The sequence below is a fragment of the Ambystoma mexicanum genome, chromosome 1q (genome assembly GCF_040938575.1).
Source record: "Ambystoma mexicanum isolate Mex_15411 chromosome 1q, UKY_AmexF1_1, whole genome shotgun sequence".
Classification (NCBI taxonomy): Eukaryota; Metazoa; Chordata; class Amphibia; order Caudata; family Ambystomatidae; genus Ambystoma; species Ambystoma mexicanum.
The window spans coordinates 187,874,468-187,896,032 of NC_090922.1; the positions used below are offsets into that span (position 1 = coordinate 187,874,468).

At 48.6% G+C, this 21,565-nt stretch overlaps 1 protein-coding gene across 1 annotated transcript in view; it reads left to right on the forward strand.

Moving 5' to 3' along the window:
- The window catches only part of LOC138554053 (uncharacterized), an 887,754-nt gene extending 866,650 nt beyond the window's left edge, over window positions 1-21,104 (forward strand). The window contains exons 5-6 of the mRNA XM_069642576.1: window positions 19,915-20,001; window positions 20,407-21,104. Coding sequence (XP_069498677.1) covers window positions 19,915-20,001; window positions 20,407-20,608 — 289 coding nt within the window. The 3' untranslated portion in view covers window positions 20,609-21,104. The remainder of the gene's footprint in view (window positions 1-19,914; window positions 20,002-20,406) is intronic.
- Window positions 21,105-21,565: the final 461 nt, after the last annotated feature.

Genomic DNA, 21,565 nt, shown 5'->3' on the forward strand with positions numbered 1-21,565 from the left:
CTCTCCCCCTCTCTATTCTCCCCTCTGGTCCTACCCACTCGGCTGGACACACTCTTGATGCCTTCATCCATACTGATCTGTTACTCTCTGCTCCACTCTCCACGTGCTCCCCTGGTCAGGCAACTCCCTCCTCTCCTCCCACCTTGTTACTCTCTGCCATCTGACCGCACCTTCCCCAGCTCTGCCAGCCTCGTTCGTGGACATTTGTCCAATGAAACGAGTGTCAGTTGTTGCCTTTGCTTCCACCTTCATCCCCGCCTCTCCTCCCACTGCTGACTCTACTTCTGACTAGGCTCACAACAACCTTCATCTCGCCATCAATAACACTCTCGACATTCTTGCCCTGTCATGAGGATCCGCTTGAAACCTGCCACCAAGCGTTAAAACCTGGTACGTTTCTGATCTAGCAGCCCTGAAACGCAAGTGCAGAGCTGCTGAACAGAAGTGGCAGACCTCGAGTTCATCCTCTGACAAACTGGCCTGCCTCCTTCTTCAAAGGCAATATCATCTCTCCATTTGTTCCAAGAAGAGGGCCCACATCCAGGCTCGTGTCCCTGAAGCATCCATCAACACGGCTGAACTCTTTAAAATCTGCAAGGAACTAGCCAATCCTTCTGCAGTTTCCACTTCGCCTCTTCCCTCCCAGGCCCTCTGCACAGCACGGGCAACCCACTTCATTGCAAAAACTTAGGACATCCTGAATACTCCTTCTTCCTCCCTGTCCCCTGCTCTTCCTCCCATCCCCCAGCCATCTGTGGCCTCTCATCCTCCCTCATCCACCCTCTCTCCTATCACATTGGATGAGTTCACTAGAGTTGTTTGCTCTATCAAGGTCTCCTCCAAACAGGTCTCCCCCTGATCTTTCAGAACTATTAAGGACAACATCGGCTCCCTTGCCCCTTCACTTGCCGATTTCAGTAATCATTCTCTTGCTACCAGGTCTTTCCCCTCATCCCTCAAGCACTCCCTTGTGCTCCCTGTTCTGAAAAAGCCCTCCGCCGACCCCTCGTGTCTGGCTAACTACCGCCTGATCTCTATCACTCCCTTCCTTGGGAAACATCTGGAGAAGTTGGCCTTCCCGCAGCTAACCCAGCATACTGAGCTTGTTGGTTCCCTACACAACCATCAATCTGGATTCCGAGCATCCAGAGGCACGGAAACTGCTCTCCTGACCACCTGTGGAGAACTGCTTGCATCTCTTGAATCTAACTCACCCACTGTTCTCATTCTACTCGAGCTCTCCTCTGCTTTCGTTACGGTCAACCACTCCATCTCATAAAACGGCTCCATGATACCCTGGGTATCTCCGAGCATCACTGGACTGGCTGACCTCTTTCCTCACTGACCGTCCCTGCCAGTTTATCCTAGGTTCTTTCTCCTCTCCCACCTCTATCTCCACTTGTTGCATTCCCCAGCGCTCTACCCTTTCGCCCTGGCTCTTTAACATCTATCTTGCCCCACTTGCTCACCTTATCTCCACCTTCTCCACTTCCAGTGTTATGCAGATGACACCCAACTCTTTTTCAAACTTCCCTCTGAACCTCCTCTAGCATTCTCGACAGCCTGTCTGCTATCCAGTCTTGGTGCGCCTCTAATGATTTCTGTCTCAATGCCAGCAAGGCATTCACTCTTGCCACCCTCTATGGGCTCTCCCCCCTCTCCTTCCTCTGTAACCAGAATCCTTGGTGTCATCTTCGACTCTTCTTTCCCTCTTTCCTTCCTCACATCCTGGACCTTGTCAAGAAGGCCCATTTCCAACTATACCTCCTCAGAGGTACCATCTCTTTCCTCACTTTTCCCCAGAAACTCAATGTCTCAAGAGCCTTGGTACTCTCTAGGCTGGACTTTTTCAACAGTTGCTTCCTTAATCTACCCTCTTCCTCTTTCCCACCGTCCAACTAATCCAGAATAGGGCTTGCAAGACATATCCTTGGCCTAAAGCCCAGGGACTGTATCTCTCCTGCCCTAGAATCTCTCCACTGGCTCCCAGTTGCTGCAAGGATCAAATTCAAATCCCTCTGCATCATCCATAAGGCTGTCTGGGGCCTGGGACCACGCTACCTACAACTTGCTCTCACCAAATACTCTCCCTCCAGATCTCTCCGATACTCTGGCTCCAACTCTCTGCTTGTCAAGCGCTTCTCTAAGCAGCGAGCAGGTGGCTGATTTCTTTCCTCGGCTGGCTCCCTCCTCTGGAACAGCCTCCCCCTTCCTCTCCGTCTTGAGCTGGATCTCCTCAAATTCTGCAAGCTCCTCAAAATTTTCCTTTTCTCCTCCTCCTCCTGAGATTGGTGGTCTGGGCTCTCAAGTGTCCTTCTTGGTCCTGGCCTTCTGTTCAATTGCCTGCAGTCTCTGTCCTCCCCCTGCACTTGCCTTAGGGCATCCACTAGCCTGTGTTGTCTCACAGGCCTTCACTTATTGTACTTGCATGTGACCACTCTCCTTCCACGTGGTCACTGCCTGGCACCTCTCTCTCTCTCTCTGTCTGTCTGTCTGTCTCTCTCTCTCTCTCTCTCTCCCCCCCCCCTTCTCTCTCTCTCTCTCTCCCCCCCCCCCCCACTTGCATGTTCCGAATGTTCCCAAGGCCTAGTAAGACCGCCTCTGCCTTTGGCTCATCATTGTTATTTTATTCCATTGTCTTGTCTTTTTCCCTTGTACCCCCCCCCCTTTGCCCTGTGTGTGCTTTGCAACACAATTTCTTGATGTAAAAGCGCCTTACAGATGCACAATAAATAAATGGATTCAGGAAGGGTACATAAGGGCAACACCTTCCCCAAACACACTTTCCAACGTCATGCTGCCACTGGTTTCTGTGCATGCTGACATGCAGCTGCTGGAGCTCCGCATTTAGCTGCAGGTGCTGGAGGACCAACATAGGGTAAAAGAAGTAGAGGAGCGGAGGGGCATGCAAGGCGAGCGCCCATACCCCGGGTCAGGCCCTCACCCTGGACCCTGACTGACAGCCAGCTACTTACCCTGTACGGGCTGAACAGGGAGACAATTGCTGAGCTGCTGTTCCTGATCCAGGATGACATTGGAAGCAGGATCAACATAAGAACAGCCATGCCACCGCTGGTGAAACTTGTGTTGGTCCTGTGCTTCCTGGCAACTGGCACATTCCAGCACACCGTGGGCACACTGCATTACATGTCGCAGACCACATTTTCTTCTGTTGTCATGCAGGTGCTAGAAGCACTCCTGCGCCATGTGTCACAGTACATCTCCCTACCCACCACCCCGGCATGTTTTTACACCTTTGCCCACATGCCCAATATCATTGCAACTCTGGACTGCACCCATCTGGAGTTGGTGGTATCCCAGGCATCGGAAGAGGTCTACCGGAAGCAGTACCACTTCCTTAATGTCAATGTCCAGGTCACCTGTGATCCAGACCTCATCATCACGCACTTCTGTACCCACTTCCCTGGTTCCACCCATGATGCCATGGTTCTGCGGAACAGCATGCTGCTGGGATACATGGAGAGGCACAGAGGGCAATGGACCTGGATATTGGATGAGCACAATTGCCGTTTCACTATTCTCACAGCACAGTTGACATGCAATGTGAGGGGGTCAGGTCCCTGCCCGCCCATTTGCATACCTGCACTGCCTCCCGGCAACCCTTGCACCTGAGTCTGTATCTGTAACCCTACAGGCCCCCTACCTGCACTTTTCGACACCTGCTGTCTGCACTTACCCTTTCACCTGCCACCTGCTGGCCGCACTTCTTGTTATTGTTTTGATCCCATGTACAGCACTGTCCCCTCCCCTTTCCCCTAGCACGTTTCCCCTTCCCCTCCACTGCACTTGCGCGATCTCAATGTCACTTGGCCTAGTAAGATTATTGTCTCTGTCCTCCTCTATCCCTCTTTACTTGCCTCATTGCGCCTTGAAACACTTGTGTATAGGCACGTTACAAATGCCATATCATATACAATATAGAAGAGGTACAAAAACAAGGCCTTTATTTGAAGAGCTTGGGCCCCCCTAGACATCCTTTGGCTCTCCTAAGGGAGGGGACTAAACCCTGGGTGGAGGGCCACAAGCACAATTAGATCTCCAGTGGGTCTCGGTATGAAAAGGTTTAAAGACCAGTGCTATGCGTGGAATGAGATGCTTCTAAACTGCAACTAAGAAATTTGACACTGGCAGATGACATGCCATGTACGCAGGTCACCATGGATTGAAATCCATCATGGAATAGACAAAGACAACCTGCACAAGTTAAAACAAACTCCCATCATGGGAGCAACTCACAGGCCCAACACACGCACACTGGCATGCTGCCCTGTCAGTCACAGACCTGAAAGTAATGAGTGCTGGCTGTGAGCTATGTGGTTGATTTACCACGACAGAGCAAATGCACCACCTAAGTAGATGATTCCATATGCAAGGACTAGTGTTGGAAATCATGTTGTGTGACATTACTTTTGAAATGCATGCACAGACTGTCTATCAACATGCTGTTGTAATAGGCAACACATCCAAAATGCACTGTGACTGACACCTATGACCTTTGTCATTGTCGGTGACTCTGGATACCCCCAGCTTCCATGGCTTATGACACCACTGAGGAATCCACAGACGCCACAGGAGGTCGCCTACAACCTGACACATGTCTGGATTAGGGTCTGTATTGAGCGTACCTTTGGCCTGTTGACGGCTCGCTCCCAGTGATTACACCGCTATGAAGGGCCCCTCATGTACAGGCTCAATAAGGTGCGACAAACTGTCCTTGCCTGTGCAATGTTGCACTACATTTGCATCAAGCAGAATGTTCCCCTACCCCGGATGAGGACATTCCACCACCTGATGAAGACGGCTCAGTACCTTCGGGTGCTGTGCTGGCAGGCACTGAGCGGGAAGAGGGCATGGACGGATGCCTGGTTCGCCAATAACTCATTGCCATTTGTTTATCACCATTGTTATTCACTTGCCCTGCACCTAAGTACATATTCACATAATTAATTAAAACTTGCACACAATAAGGAATGTCGTAGCATTGCTTCAAGTGAAAAACAATTTAATGTTGGAATGTTTAACAACCCCAAAGCACCATCCCCTCTCCTCAAAAACCCTCCACTAAAATATACTCCCCAAAAACACCCTCCTTGTGTCCAACAGTTACTTTCTGTCCCTCTTGGGCATGGGGGCCTTCTCTGGCTACTTGCCTGTGAGGTGGCGTTGTGTATAGCGCCTTGGGGTGCTGGGTAGGGAGCCCTCTGTGGGAGTAACAGAGGTGGAGGGCTCTGACTCCTGGGCTCAGATGAGCTGCAGGATGAGCTGCATGCATTGGTTGAGGATCTCGGCAGAGGTTGAGGATGTCTCTGTGAGCTCCCGCACCCTCTGTCCCACTGAGGTCATGGTGGCGGTGGCATGGACGATTGACCGGGACATCCTGTGGCTACACCCCTACAGGCAGTCACGCATGGGCTGCATTTGTTGAAGCTGCTGGCCATAGCCTCACTGGATTCCTGCCGCTGCTTTATTGCATCCAGCCTCGCCCATACTGCTGACATAGTGGGCACATGCACAGGTGGTGGGCTGTGTGGAGGGCCTGGGCTGAAGCAAACTGATGCAAATCCCATGCCATACTCCTCCTCATCCCCCTCATCCTTGTCGGTGGTATTCGACATGGGCCCTGCCACGATGGACAGGTCCCTACACTGCCCATGATGGTGAGTAAGGCATGCTGGATCCATGATGACTTCCAGCCAGGGCAGGGACGGCAGCAGTATGTACCACAACAGGTGCTGGCTGTGGCATGGCAGTGACAGCTTCAGTGACAGCCATGCCACCTGCCTGGCTGGTGGAGAGGGCACTGAACGCCGCTGTGTGAATGATGACATCCTACATACTTGCTGGTGTATCCATTGCAGTGGTAGGTGGTAGTGGTGGAGGTGGTGGCCTTTCTGCCCTGCTCTGCTGCTTGCTCCTGCTGGCAAGGGATCTGGCCTGAGCAGGGCTGGAGGTGGATGATGTGCCTGCAGTGGAGGGACCTGCCATGTTGCTGTCCGTGGACTCTGTACCTGTTGGGATTAAAATAACCTGCTGTCATTCATCTTGCAGGCATGTCTGTGGGCTTGCAAGACGCTCATGCAACATTGTGTGTGTTCCAGAGATGCACATTTTGCATAGTTGGAATGGGTGATATCGGTCCAGTGAGTGCTGCTACTACTAGGTGGTGGTAATGCCTGATGAGGGTTTACGCGGTGCATGCATGTGCACATTGCCTGTTAGCCTGCCAGGTGGTTTGTTTTTGTGGGTGAGGTGGGGTGTCACTTGCCGACATGGACTATTATGGCACACATGGGTGCTGCTCATGTGTTGTCATGATCTCTGCTTCCAAAAGGTCAGGGTTTTCCCAACTCCCTTGGAAGCAGATCCATAACCCAGGTTCCGAGTGCCAACCAGTCCCAATTGGGACCTTTTGGACCCAGTCCTGGCGCCAGTGGCGCCAGGCTCATAAATATGCCCAGTCCCAGCGCTGGAAGCGCCGGGCTCATAATGCTTGGGTGGACTTACCTGCAGCAGACCATGCTGCTTACTTGCCTGCCAGTTGAGCCTCTGATCCTCTTCTGTTTGGAACTACTTTTCCTGTTGGGTGGGGCTGGAGCTACTCCCTAGATTCAGAACACTGGAACTCTTCTGGAAGGCAGGAACTCTTTTCTTACCAGGAACTCTTTTCTTACTTAGGCGTGGCTGTGGAAGGAGACACCTAAGCACTACAGGAGGCTATTTAAACCACACCCGGTGGATGAATCTTGCTTTGCGTTATTCTGCACCCTCTGCAGCAGAACGCTCATCGTGTCTTCTGCATCCGGTCCTGGGCCTAAGTCCTGAATCCAGTCTTCAGCAACACCTATAAAGACAAGAAAGAACAGGTTAGCATTGCGGCATCTGAAAGGCAAAGGCTTACCTACTCTTCGTGCGCTCCGGAGGTCTTCATACTGCATTCCGGGATCTGAAAGACAAAAGCTTACCAACTCTTCGCACGCTCCGGAGGCCTTCGGCGCTGCATCCCGCATCTGAAAGACAAAACAAGGTGCGTTTAAAGACATTGGGGAACTTTAATACTCACGTGCCATTACTCCTTTCCACATCTAATCCAGTGGGTATTCCGGCACCCTGCAGCCGCTCCGAACTCGTACCTGCAAAATAAAAAGACAGTTAGAGCGCATCGTGAAGCAGGCAACAAGCGCTTACTTACGTGCTTCCAGGCGCTTCTATTCATCACACGGGCTCCATCTTCAACTCACTTCAGCCCGTCATCCGCCATCGCCAGAACCCTGCAAAACAAGAGACATCATTACTAAAGACTTTAAAGACATTTGAATGACTCGAAACTTACCGTTTGTGCAGTAAACGACGGACAGCAGTTCTCTGAAGTCAAGAGGCCTGCGCTACCTATCCAGTGAAGAAACTGGTTACAGCACCCTGCCCCGAGGCAGATGGAGAGCTCGGCATTCACTTACCTAAGGTGAGAGCATTAACCTTTGGGGGTCTACAGGAGAGGAGAAGAGGAAAGAGATAGGGACACCCCAATAACCCCAGTTCATTAACCCCATATTTTCTATCTGCAGACATCTTACTCTACACGTCAGGCATACAGTGCACAGAGGTCCAGCCCAAAGAGCCAACCGGGTGCTACACATCACCTTTGAAGATACGGTAGTCGCCCAGTCAAGACCGGCGCCTCTGCGAGAATCAGGTGAGCGTTACATGTGTCCATATGTTGGCATGCACGTTTCACCTACAGTACATGTGCATTGCTAAACGATTCCACCTCCCATGGCACATGTGTGTACTCACTGAGCATTTGCTGTGATTGCCATGTGTTGACCCATTGTATTGCCCATTTTGCACATCTCTCCTTGGGGATGCATGCTTTTGGACACTACATTCACATGTACATGGGGTCAGATAGAGATACCGCCTTCTTTGTGGGACCCTGCTCCGGCCTCTGCGCTTCCAATCCCCTCAGTGCGCTCCATGTGGAGGAGGGAGCTGACCGTCTCCTCGCAAGGCATGAGTTGGAGGGGTTCCACCATGCCACCTCCTGTGGCAGCACTCTCCCTCCTGTGTCTGGCAATGAGGTTGTGCACCCTCGTCCAGAGGTCATCCCAACTCTTGTGGCATTCCTTAGTGTGACGGGTTACTGTGCCCACTGCTGTCACCCTTGCCATGATGTCGTCCCATATGGCCATCTTCCTCTGTGCCAAGGTCTTCCTTTGCCTACTCCCAAAGACCTCCTCTGCATGCTCCACATACTGCATCTGCCAGTGCAGTGAGATGTGCCTAAGTAAACCTGGGCTTCTGCAGCCGGAGTTCTGGGAGAAGTGCCTTTTTCCCCTGTGACATGATGCTACCACAAGTATGGGGACTGGATGGCAACAGGAAATGGGATATTCGGAGTGGATTGAGTTTTTAAAGATGGCCACTGCTGTACTACCTATTCCGGTGGTGACGTTATTTCCGCCACCGGTAATACTCATGGTGGTAATGGTGGAAAAACCAGCCGGTGTGCCTGTGGTAACGATAATACCGGCCAGTGTGTCTGCAGTAATGGTAATACTGGCATGAGTTTAGCACTATTACCACGCAATGGCCATTGCCGCCGGGTAATACCACCAGAAGGTATTACTGTTTCTGCCGGGGGGTGTGCTCATGCCCACCAGGTCATGATACAGCAGAAAATCTGACGATAATCCCAGTGGGAACAGTAATACCACCAGAGCAGAATTACTGCATGCATTAATGGCAAACTCATGATGACCCCCAATGTCCTCACACATTTGAAATGTGAACACTACTTTGGGGTGGAAGAAGGGATCAAATCGGAGGATGACTGCCTCAGGCGTGATAACAAGGTAGGGAGAGTGCATAGTAAGGCACCTAGCTGGCCAATTCTTCTTGCTGAAGTGATAGCCCCCAGAAATATGTTTTTTCTGGTCAGGTAGCTATCGGCTGCAGATATTAGAGGCTCAAAGGGAAGGGCCTGTAGGGCTCTGAGAATGTAGGGAAGATTCCAAAGAGGTGTCAGGTTCTTCACAATGTGGTGTGAAATGGCACAACCCTCAAGGAGCTTGACAACGTAATCAGCTGGGGACAGGAGAACCCAGGGGGTTGAGAATTCTTGAATAGCTGCCTACTGGGCCTGCAGGGATGAGTTGGTCAAGCACATGTTGAAACATTCTTGGAGAAACTGGGCAAACGGGAGGACCACAATCTATCTGTAGTAAATCATTCTGTCCACACCAAGCGACGAAGGACTGCCAATGAAGTGCATAAGCGCGTTATGTTATGTTATATGGCATTTGTATAGCACCCAATGCCATTGGTATAGCCTGAAAGCTTTTTGGGGTGAATGCCCTTGGAGGACCAAAGCCCGAGGTATGAGGATGTTTAGAATGCGTGTGTGCATTTTAGCCATCACAAAGGTAGGGAGGTGTTACTAAGTCCCTGATAGCGACCCATGGGGATCTGGCTAGTGGATGGGTGCTGTGATAGACTATCAGGAGAGTAGGCGAGTTAAGGAGACTGATTATGTGCCCAACTCGACCTAATTTCTGTTGTGGGACTAAGCTGCATTCTAATGGCAGAGGCAATGGGCGTTATGAAATCGAGTAGTGAATTGCTGCAGATGTATGTGGGTGAGTGGCCGTTCCCCAGGGGGGATATGGCTATATTCCATTGAGATGGAGTGCTATACGTACCAGAGAGTCCCTGTAGGCTTTGAAATGCAAGCTTACAGCACTATCCCTGTGGGAAAAGATATAGGGTAGGGGCACTTGACAGCAGCGAGATTAAAAATGCAAGCCTACAAAACTGTCCCTGTGGGAAAAGATGCAGGATAGAGGCACAAAACAGCAGCAAGATTCAAAGTGCAAGCCTACCACACTATCCCTGTGGAAAAAGGTGCAAGGTAGTGGCAGGAAACAGTAGCTAGATTCAAAATACAGCTAGATTCAAAATGCATACATACCCAAAGTACATGCCCATGGCACTATCCCTGTGGAAAAGGAGGCAAAGTAGTGGCACAGAACAGTAGCTAGATTCAAAATACAGCTAGATTCAAAAGGCAGGCCTACATCACTATACCTGTAGAAAGAGATGCAAAGTTGTGGCAGAAAAACAGTAGCTAGAATCAAAATGCAGCTGGACCCAAAACACAGGCCAATGGTACTAAACAGTAGCTAGGCTCAAAATACAGACCTACAACAGTGCTAAAGGGTACATACATTCCTCTTCCCTTACCTGATTTTTGCAGCAGACAGGGATCATTACCTGGCAGAGATGGGGCATGTGTATGGTAGTCCTGGATTGTTAAGAAGAGGGCTCCTGAAAGTACCTGTCACAGGAGTACTGCCCGCTCACTAGTCAGGCCACCAAGCTTCATTTGTTTAATGGCCCTTGAGGATGGAAAGCTAGGGAACTGAGAAGGTGGAAGAGAAGAGAAGCAGAGAGAAGCGCAATAGCCTTGTCTGCTATGGGGCAATTAGGAGGACTCTGGTATTGCTGTACTTGATCCATCCGGGAAGTTGTGAGTAGAGGAGTGGGCAGAAAGTCATAATAGAGAAGGACTTTCTACTATCTGCTGGAGAGAGCATCTGCTCCTCAAGCTCTGACATCCGGGAACCTCGAGAAGTAGAGGGGGGCTTTTGCAGTGGATGTTGTTGCAAACAAGTCCAGAGATGGCGTTTCAAAGTGCTCTGTGATCTTCCAGAATGCTGTCAGGTAGGTGGACAGGTCCTGAACGGAAGGGAACACTTTGCTGAGGGAGTCTGCTAGAGTTGTGCCAGCTCCTTGGAAGTGAGATGCCTCCAGGGACAGATGGTTCTGTTCCATCGAGGCCCAAACAGGAGAGACTATTATTGCTAGCTGGAGAGAACCCATGCCCCCTTATGGTTGACATAAACCACAGTAGTTGTGTTGCCCATAAGGATTCACACCAGGCTGTCCCTAATCTCCTGGTTGCTTCCAATTCCCTCCAATTGGACGATCTGAGCGACTTCTGGGAGCCCAAAGTCCCTACATAGTCATGCTCAGAGAGAAGGCACTCCAGCCCTTGGCACTTACATTGGTGGTAAAAGGATAGGTTTATGGGACGAAGGGGAAAACCTCTCAGGTAGAGCCTGCCTAATTTGAGAGATGAGGGAAATCTGGAACTCATAATTTCCTGATGGCAGAGTTTAATGCCAGTAGAGGTGAAAGAGCAGGTGGTGAGAGTAAGATGAACCCAAGGCATGATGAAGACTGTAGCTGCCATGAGACCCTGAGTTCTTAACAAACGGTAGGCCAATATACTCTGGGGCTGACACAAGCTTGTCACTTCCCAAATTATTTAAATGCTCTTGTCTAAAGGGCAGGAGAACAAGCCCTGTTTGGTCAGAAAGTGTGCACCAATTATTGGATATCTATTGTGGGTGAAGGGTGTGACTTCCTGCTGTTGCTTAGGAATCCAGGGGAGGTTAAGCAATTGGGATTTCTGCACACACCATTGTGACAGCTTTGGGGTAGGACCAAGAATCAGAAGGTCATCCAGGAAAAACGTTTATCCCGTATTCGGTGCCTCCCCATCATAGGGGTCTGGATTTTGCTAAAGAGTCTTGGTGGATGGATTGCAGGCCAAATGCATACAATGTAAATGCTGGCTCTCATTGGTGAACCTCAGATATTATGGCTGTGCTGGCCTGAAGGGCACATGGAGATCTGTCTAGCTGAGAAACAGTGATGCAGCCAGTACTCAATGGAGACCAGGGGAATGATTAATTGAAAAATCACCATATTGTTGATAAGAACAGACAGATTGACCACTGTGAGGTTGATTACCAAACAGAAACCCCCAGATGCCTTGGGCACCAGAAACACAGATCTTTCATCCAGATGCATCCAGTTGGTAGCCCTGTTCTGAAACAGAGTGAGGTTCTATTGATGCAAGCCCTCTCTCCTCCTCACATTACCTGGCCATGCAGTGTTCCATGTTCCTGACCTGTAGGAGGAGAGGAGAATTCATGACATGCCCCTTTCTTATAGTGTCCAGGATCCATGTGTCTGACGTGCAAAGTGGCAATTGGGGCACACATTGAGCGAGTCTACCTCCCCCAGGGCCCCGGGTGAGAGAGCTAGACTAGTTAGGAAGGAGCTGTCTTGGGAGGAGGAGACAATTTCTGCGTCAATATCCTTGGCTTCCCCCTAAAGCAACGACATCAAGAAGATGCTTGAGAAGGACGCTTAGTTGATTTAGAGCCTTTTAGCCCTTTGTCCTTTATCTTGTAGGCTTGGATTCATGCTTTCCATGGGGGTACCTGAGTGTTTTCTTACCTTGTGTACTCAGTGGATCTATTCCTGCTCAAACAATTTTGCCTCCAGGAAAGGTAAGTGTAGTGCAACCGACTTCTGCACTGATTCGGTCTGCCAATCTCTTAACATGTATGTGTCGTCTGGCTGGGACAGCTGTGCCCATGGTGAGAGAGGTGGCAATCAACCCATCAAATGCTAAACATGAGAGAAAGTCAGCCTCCCTATGCATGGTGTCAAGTATGGCCTGACAATCAACTCCCTATTACATGCAGGCAAATAAAGCACAAAAGTCTCCATGAGTGCATTGGGATGGTAGGAGGTAGTGGTAAAGGCTTGCAGGGACAGGTGGAACCTAGCGTAGGTCTTCCTCAGGGCACTGTCAGCCTTCTTGTTGTCATGATCTCTGCTTCCAAAAGGTCAGGGTTTTCCCAACTCCCTTGGAAGCAGATCCATAACCCAGGTTCCGAGTGCCAGCCAGTCCCAATTGGGACCTTTTGGACCCAGTCCTGGCGCCCGTGGCACCAGGCTCATAAATATGCCCAGTCCCAGCGCTGGAAGCGCCGGGCTCATAATGCTTGGGTGGACTTACCTGCAGCAGACCATGCTGCTTACTTGCCTGCCAGTTGAGCCTCTGATCCTCTTCTGTTTGGAACTACTTTTCCTGTTGGGTGGGGGAGGAGCCACTCCCTAGGTTCAGAACACTGGAACTCTTCTGGAAAGCAGGAACTCTTTTCTTACCTAGGCGTGGCTGTGGAAGGAGACACCTAAGCACTACAGGAGGCTATTTAAACCACACCCGATGGATGAATCTTGCTTTGCGTTATTCTGCATCCCCTGCAGCAGAACGCTCATCGTGTCTTCTGCATCTGATCCTGGGCCTAAGGAAAAAGGCTTACCATCCTGAATCCAGTCTTCAGCAACACCTATAAAGACAAGAAAGAACAGGTTAGCATTACGGTCTTCAGTGACAGCTCTTCACTTACCTGGTCCATCGGCTGTCACCAACGCCTCGCGCTGCATTCCGACATCAGAAAGACAAAGGCTTACCTACTCTTCGTGCGCTCCGGAGGTCTTCACACTGCATTCCGGCATCTGAAAGACAAAAGCTTACCAACTCTTCGCACGCTCCGGAGGCCTTCGGCGCTGCATCCCGCATCTGAAAGACAAAACAAGGTGCGTTTAAAGACATTGGGGAACTTTAATACTCACGTGCCATTACTCCTTTCCACATCTAACCCAGTGGGTATTCCGGCACCCTGCAGCCACTCCGAACTGGTACCTGCAAAATAAAAAGACAGTTAGAGCGCATCGTGAAGCAGGCAACAAGCGCTTACTTACGTGCTTCCAGGCGCTTCTATTCATCACACGGGCTCCATCTTCAACTCACTTCAGCCCGTCATCCACCATCGCCGGAACCCTGCAAAACAAGAGACATCATTACTAAAGACTTTAAAGACATTAGAATTACTCGAAACTTACCGTTCGTGCAGTAAACGACGGACAGCAGTCCTCTGAAGTCAAGAGGCCTGCTCCCCTTATCCAGCGAAGAAACTGGTTACAGCACCCTGCCCCGAGGCAGATGGAGAGCACGGCGTTCACTTACCTAAGGTGAGAGCGTTAACCTTCGGGGTTCTACAGGAGAAGAGAAAAGGAAGAAGAGAGAGACATTCAATAACCCAGTTCATTAATCCCATATTTTCTATCTGCAGACATCTTACCCTTCGAGTCAGACATACAGTGCACAGAGGTCCAGCCCAAAGAGCCAGCCGTGTGTTACACATCACCTTTGAAGATACGGTATACGCCCAGTCAAGACCGGCGCCTCTACGGGAATCAGGTGAGCGTTACACTTGTCTATGGAGGATAGCCTCCTCAGGGGGCTTAAAGGGACACCCTGTAAGGCTAGACAGAAGTAAGTCTACTTCTAGAGAGGTAGGCCTCTCTCTGAAAAGTGTATAACTTTCTCATGAACCTTGGAAGGGAGATTATGTCAGGCTCCTTCCACTGCATGCAGATCTTGTCATGATTGTCCAGTATGATATTTAAGTGCTTCCTTCCAAATATTTGCCCCTGGGATCTGTTAGGCTCACCTGGTATCCACGGGGGCACCACACAATACTGGATGGAGGTCTAAGCGCTATCCCGGACCCCTCTCTGCTTGGTTATGTGCCAGACGTTGGGTAGAGCCTACAACAGGAGAGTGGAGGGTTAAGATACTGGTTCAGTGATGGGTGGACTGCCACCTCCCTCTGGTCCAAATCCCCTCCCATGGGGTTATAGCTCACCTTAGGTTTTTGTGCATGGAACTCTCTATCCTGCGTCTCTGTGCAGGGGCGCGTGATTGGTGCGCGTTCCGTGGACCTAGTTGCTTTACTGGTCCGTGTGCCCTTATGTCGGGTCCAGACATGCTGTGACTCCGACTTTGCTTGCTGTCTTCCAGATGAGTTATAATGTCTTTTCTGTCTTTATTATGTCTTTCTTTCCCTCCATTTTCTGTCTTCTCTGCGTCTTGCTCCACTACGCTGTTCCCTAACAATGTCTCTTTTTGTTTTCACGGGGATGGTTGCGATCTCGGAGTTGCCGCGCCGATGGCGAAGACCACGGTGAGATATTGATGCGCGGAGCACTGCGCTGTTTATTGGTGTTAATTGCTAACCTGTGTTCTCTTCTCTTTGTACAGGCTGCAGTAATGTTCCGGAGTGATGAGCGATTGAAGCCCAGGTAAGTGCTTTGTTAATGCTGACCTTGTTCCTTCTCCCTTGCAGGTTGCGGTGAAACCCGGAGATGGGCGAGGTAAGGGAAGCGCAGGGTGCTGGCAGGACTCGCTGCTTGCCCAGGTAAGAATTGTTATTAATGCTGTCCTTGTTTCTTTACCTTTGCAGGTTGCGGCGAAGTAAGTGAAGCGCAGGATGGATTCAAGACCGGTTACTTCACAGGTAAGTGTTCTTGCTCGCTAATGCTTTTCTTGTTCTTCCAGGATATTAATGGAATCCGGATCTAGGGCTTCAGGATCGGGCCGCCGGAGAAGCAGATGAGCAGGAGCTGGACATGGTGAGCGTTACGCTGCAGGAGTGCAGAATAATGGGAAGCGTGTTCTGCTGTTTCGGTGCGGTTTAAATAGCCCAGGTAAAGTAGTTCCAGGCCAAATAGTTCCATTACACAGCTCAGTTCTTTAGAACCAAGCCATGCGGTCTAGTGTTTTGGGTGTGGCTGGGCCTGGGCTCCGGCTCGGAGGAGCCTGAGAAACTTGGAAAGAAAAACCGCAGCGTTTTCCAACACAACCGCGTGTGTTTCTGCCTGCTGTGGCTATCACTTTGGGTCTCCGGTGCTCAGCACCGGAGACCCAAAGTGAAAGCCACAGCAGGCAGAAACACACGCGGTTATGTTTACATGCCGCTTAGTGTTTCTACCTGCAGCTGATTTCCCATTTGGGGCTCTCGGGCTCCCCGTGGGGAGCCCGAGAGCCCCAAATGGGAAATGCTACGTTGTCTGCCTGAATCTGCTTTTCCATTTGGGGCTCCCGGGCTCCCCACGGGGAGCCCGAGAGCCCCAAATGGAAAAGCAAAAGCAGATTCAAGTAGACACAACGCGGTTGTTTTCCGCCATGCCGCGTTGTGTCTGCCTGAATCTGCTTTTCCATTTGGGGCTCCCGAGAGCCCCAAATGGAAAAGCAGATTCAGGCAGACACAACACGGTTGTGTTGGAAAACGCTGCGGTTTTAAAACCGCAGCGTTTTCCACCACAATAACGTTGTATTTATGTTTGCGGTCGCTTCAAAAGCGACCGCAAACATAAATACAACGTTTTTAAAGCTGCGGTTTTATTTCTAAGTTTTCCGGGCTCCTCCAGCCCGGAAAACTTAGAAAAAAAACCGTAGCTAGTGCTTATTTTTTGTAAAAAAAAAATAGCACTTACCGAGATTCAGCTCCAGCTTTCCTGCTCTGGTCTCCGGTCCGCGTCCTCCGAGTCCCGGCACTAATGAAGGGAAAGCCACCCAGCGGTAGACTTTGTGTACTACAGCTGGCTGGCTTTTCCTTCATTAGTGCCGCAAAAGCAAAAGCCAGCACAGGAGGGCCTCCATTTCACAAAATGGCGGCCCCCCTGTGCTTGCTTTTTCGAATTTTGCGCTTGAATAGCTCAAAATTTTACATAGGAAGTTTTAAAACGGAGGATGCGATTTTTCTTTTTTTTAATGTGGCCTATCTATTTTTGAAATAAAATTTTTTACTAGAGTATCCCTTTAAGAAGGCAAAGAGAGGGGAGGCCAAACAAAAAGAGCACCAAAAAGAGTGCCAAAAGTTTAGCAGGTGGGTAGGACACTCTCTCATCCTCTCTTCTCACGATCAACCTTACACTTTCCCCTTTTCACTTTGCACTTTCAATGCCTTATACCCGACAATAACTGATGGTTGGTTTTATAGAGAGCATACCCACATTCGGAACCACGCTAATCTGTGGTGCCCCAAAGACTGAGCACGGGGATGGGTTGCCATATTTCCAAAAGTTCTTCACAGCTGGTTTGGGTTGCTCTGCACCTCTGAGTATGGCTCACCAGACTGAACCCTTAAAAGGGTTGTCCACCAATTTGAATTTCACTTGGGTCTGGTATTTACTGTTGTCAGCCTCTTTTGTGGCCATCAGTCAAGATTTTGAAGCAAAACAGAAAATGGGTAGACCTCTACTTCGCTGACAGAGAGGAAGTAACAAATGTAGAAAACACAAAATGTGTCAGCGGAATCAAAACACAAATTATAAAGGAAACCGGCAAGAAAACAGGGAGAGGGGCCCCCAAATTCGGAATCACAAATCAAACCAACCAAAAGAATAATAATTTGTTAGAAAACATGAATATTTTATTTAAATTTCATTATTGGTTTAACATATACATATTAAATCTTATTTCGAGCTCATATCTAATAACAGCATTTTGTTAAATGAGAATATAATACATGATAAAAACGAAATGCTTATGTAAAAAAGAGACTGATAATTCAGTCAATGCTAACTAAATGATACCGAACTGTCTGGACGCCAAACCGGATGAAAGGGATCATCTGACAGGTGGTCAGAGGCTACGGATACATTTACCAGTTTAGAAACAACCATAAATATATAAACAAAACAATGATGGTTTCTTCTAGAACTAAAAGGGGTGCCGTACGTCAACTACTAAACTGTCATGACCTACTATGTACACTAGGTCTGACATGTAAGAAGGAGGTAGTTTTGATGGTGCGAAGCATCTAAGCTATTTCTCAGTTGATGCCCATCTTCTTCAGGACGGCGCACTCACATCAGCGTATTTGCCAGCAGAAAATTTAATATATATGATATATATAGGGCAATAATACATTCAACTATAAAAATGATGCAAACTGAGTCCGTAGTTGTACCATTATCTCAACCTTGAGCTGGTCACCTCTTCCCGAATATAAATCCTGGGAAATGAATATGGACCAACAAAGCAAGTTCTCTACAAAGTAGAACTGAATGCTAGTAAACAGGATAGAATAAAATTCAGCCTCGACATTGTATCGATCCGTTTGGGCTTTGCTGCAGAGTTTGCGTGAAGGACTACGCGTTAGCAAATTCAAGCTATTTGCGCGTTGATTACACCGTGCTGGATACTACTCTGCCTTTGCAGGTCACATCATTCCAGATGTGCTATTGTTAATCGCTGATTGTGATACAATGTCAAGGCTGAATTTTCTTTTCTACATCAGTCAAGATTTGACCACAGGATGCACTTACTGGTTCTTCTTACATAAGCCATTGTGAATTGTTTGTTGCCGAAATCAGCAGGACCATTAGGTTGAGTATTCCTTCTCAGGTCCCGCTGTCTCATGCTGCTCTTCTTGTAAACGATGCTGATGCCAAATCCCACTTGGTAAAATGCTCTCTATACAAATTTGCAGCGTGTCCCATGTCTGTTTCTCAAAGGGGCACTGCAAGCTATGAGGTATGACAGTGTTTTGGGCAACCAGAATTTCACAGCATGGGTACATCAGTATGGATGGTGGCCGGTAAGAAAAAGGGGAAGGATTAGGAAGATGGAGTGAACTCATCCCTAATGGTTCAGTGGGCTCCTTGAAGAGTTGAGTTGCACGCCAATTATAATGGGGACCATACATTTTAGGGTTCATGACCAGGAGACATGTTTGACTGAAGGGATGTTTCTTTTTCTGTGAGGGGCATCCGGATGGTGGCAGAGGAACTAGGCCTTGTTCTATAGGAAAAGCACAAGGCTCTGAAGGAACAGGCAAAGATGGAGTAGGAAGAGTTTTGATCAAGGTCCGGGACCAGCATCTGCAATGTGGACAAGATATATATGGATACAACCCGTGAGCGTGAAGGAATAGGGACTTGAACTGGTCTTGAAGGGGTGTCTGGCTGAGCAGTTGTCTGCTTGGGATCTGCACTGGGAGAGGGTTCCAGCTAAACAGGAACATGCTTAGTAGATAGCTCAGTAGATGCCAATGGAGCATGTGGAGGCAGTATGTTTGTAGGCGGGAGCATACTGCCGTCATCATCATATGGAAAAAACCTATCTTGAATGTCCATGCCTGACTCAGCCCCTTGTTTCAACAGTTCTTTAGGAGGAGTCATAGCCGGGCAGGCAGGTGGCACATATGGGGCCAGTTAGAACAAGTCCGCCTCGGGAGGCCAAACAGTGTTGACAGAGTCTCGATCCCCTTCAACCCTTCTCTGAGCTGTAGATGGAGAGACCAAAGTCTTGGTGGCAGACAAGATGTTTGTTGTCAAAGGGGTGGATCTGGTCGTCGATGAGGTAGTAATTGTCGACGGAGTGGACGTGGTCATCAATGGAATGGATGTGGCCATCGCCAAGGTGGTGGTGGTCATCGATGAAGTGGACTTGGGCCATCGACAAGGTTGTCGATGAGGATGACGTGGGTGGAGCAGTCGTTGCCGTGGACGATCGTTGCTTCTCAGAAGTAGAGCGCTTTGTTGCCGAGAACGCTCTGGATGCCATAGCCGTCACCAAGATAATAGAAGCCATGATGTTCCAGTCAACTGACCCTTTAAGGCCTCAGCAGATAGAAGCAGGACAACAACCCTGGAAGCAACAGAACGGGCCGAATTTCCACACCTGCCGGCGAGGAGACAATTTGGCAACAAATGATGCAAGAATCTTGAAATGAAAATTAAGTAAAGGAGACAAAATCATCAAAGATTGAACAGAGATTTTTTGAGGACTCTCAACAAATAATGTGCAGTAAATAAATCTGAAGATGGTCACCAGTGGTGGTGCTAAGGGAGACTTGTCTAATTGTCTTTGTGCAATATGACCCAGAATTACTCTAATAGACCACTAAAGCGACAAGCAGTTTTAAAAAAACGTAAAGGTAAACTGCTTTAATCTTACTGAGGATTCCCAGCCTGACAGCAGGGAATATTCAAACTACATGTGAATCTATGAAAGATATCAATTCTGGAGACCAGGAAATTACAGCTAAGTAACGTATTCCTTACTGTGTTTACAAAATATACCAAGCCTTATCAGCAGTGCAAGATTCTCAGTAGATTTTGGAACACCCAGTCATGAGTTCTAATCCATTGTTCTCTTTTAAGTGTTACTGTTTCTCTCCACAGGAGCCACTGTGACATGTCCTTAGTACCTGTAAACAATCGACTAGTGCCTCTGAGTACCCAAAGGTGCAGAGATACCACAGTTCCTTGGTAAGCGTCAATTGATCCGAGACATGGTGTTGGTCAAGAAGAAGGGTACATGGTCCATATCCGGAGAATCATTGATTAATTCAATGAGTGATGTAGTGGGGATGTGGGCAGATACCCATTGCAAAGAACGTACCTATTAGGCCAGGGTTAGAAGCATGCAGTGCATCTCTGTTCTAGATAGCCACAAGCTAAAAACCTTTATTTTTTGTTTACAGCACTCCTTCATCACCATACTAACATACTAAGATGCACCTTCCACTGGGATGTATAATAAACAAAAGAAATAAATATATGATTGATACAGTAATTAGTATTTTAGGTATGTCTGGAATAGACTGTTAATGGCGAAGTGAAAGAATGTCACTTTGTAAGGTCTACCTCTATTGTCTTTCTTTCCTGCTCCAGGAATTGGACAAGTTGTCATATCTTTAACTTGCGACAATGCCTTAGTTGGCTGGCTGCTGGACTTCTGCTGCTTCTGCTGTTTGGGATATTGCTGCTACTCATCTCTGTTCCACAGTCAGGCCGAGAGCACATGTGGACATCAATGAAGATGACGGTCTGGCCTCACATCCAGCTGCGTTATCTAAGGCCCCCGCCAGTGTAACAGGAATAACCTCTGACAGTGTAAAAAACATGGTAATAGACCAAACGTATGGGAGTGCGACTCATTTGAAAGAATGAATCGCATACTGACGCTCATACCATGTTCATTTTTAAGATTCATTCTTCTGGTGCATTTCTCATTGGAACAGTCTCTAAAAAAGGGAGCAAAAGGAGCACCTTCACATCACTATCTTGTTAGAAATGTATGCATTGTGAGTAATCTGTACTATCTTTCAGAACAATATCCTTCTTAACATCCCAACACTATATTTGAACATCATATTTTTAGAGCAAATGTACCCTGCAACAATTTCACACTGTTATCTTCCAAACACATGCGCTGTCTTCTCACCACTCTAACTGCTAGGGATAAAAACACACACTACACAATCACAGTGAGAATCTTTTCCTTGCCATAGTGCACACATATGTGATGCCCATTTCCTATTGTCCATGTTCTATTGTTGTCCACAGTAATAGCATTCAATAAAAAAATATTAACCAATAAGCTTTTCTATGTGGTAATCCAAGGTGAGTATTTGTTTTTGTAATCTTCTCTGTTTAAGGGTTCATTAAAAACCTCAATAAGAGAGTATCTCTTCTATTGCTGGATAAAATGGTTAATAATCATAATGATACAATGGGCCTCATTCCGAGTATGGCGGTAAGGGATAGCGGCCACCGGTAACGAGACCGGTGGCGGTATTCCCTTACCGCCATACTCCGAGTTCCCTCTGCGCCCTCGCCCTTAACGCCTGCTTTGAGCAGGTGTTAAAGTCGAGGGCGCAAAGGGGCCTGCAAGCCAATAACGGTGACCGTAATGAACGGTCACCGTTATTTGCATCTTCCCCATTCCCATTGAGCCCTATGAGGGCTCATTTGGGAATGGGGAAGAGCCTTGGTGAATGGGGAATCACCGCCCCGCCAACCTTGGAATGGGGCGGTGATTCCGCCATCC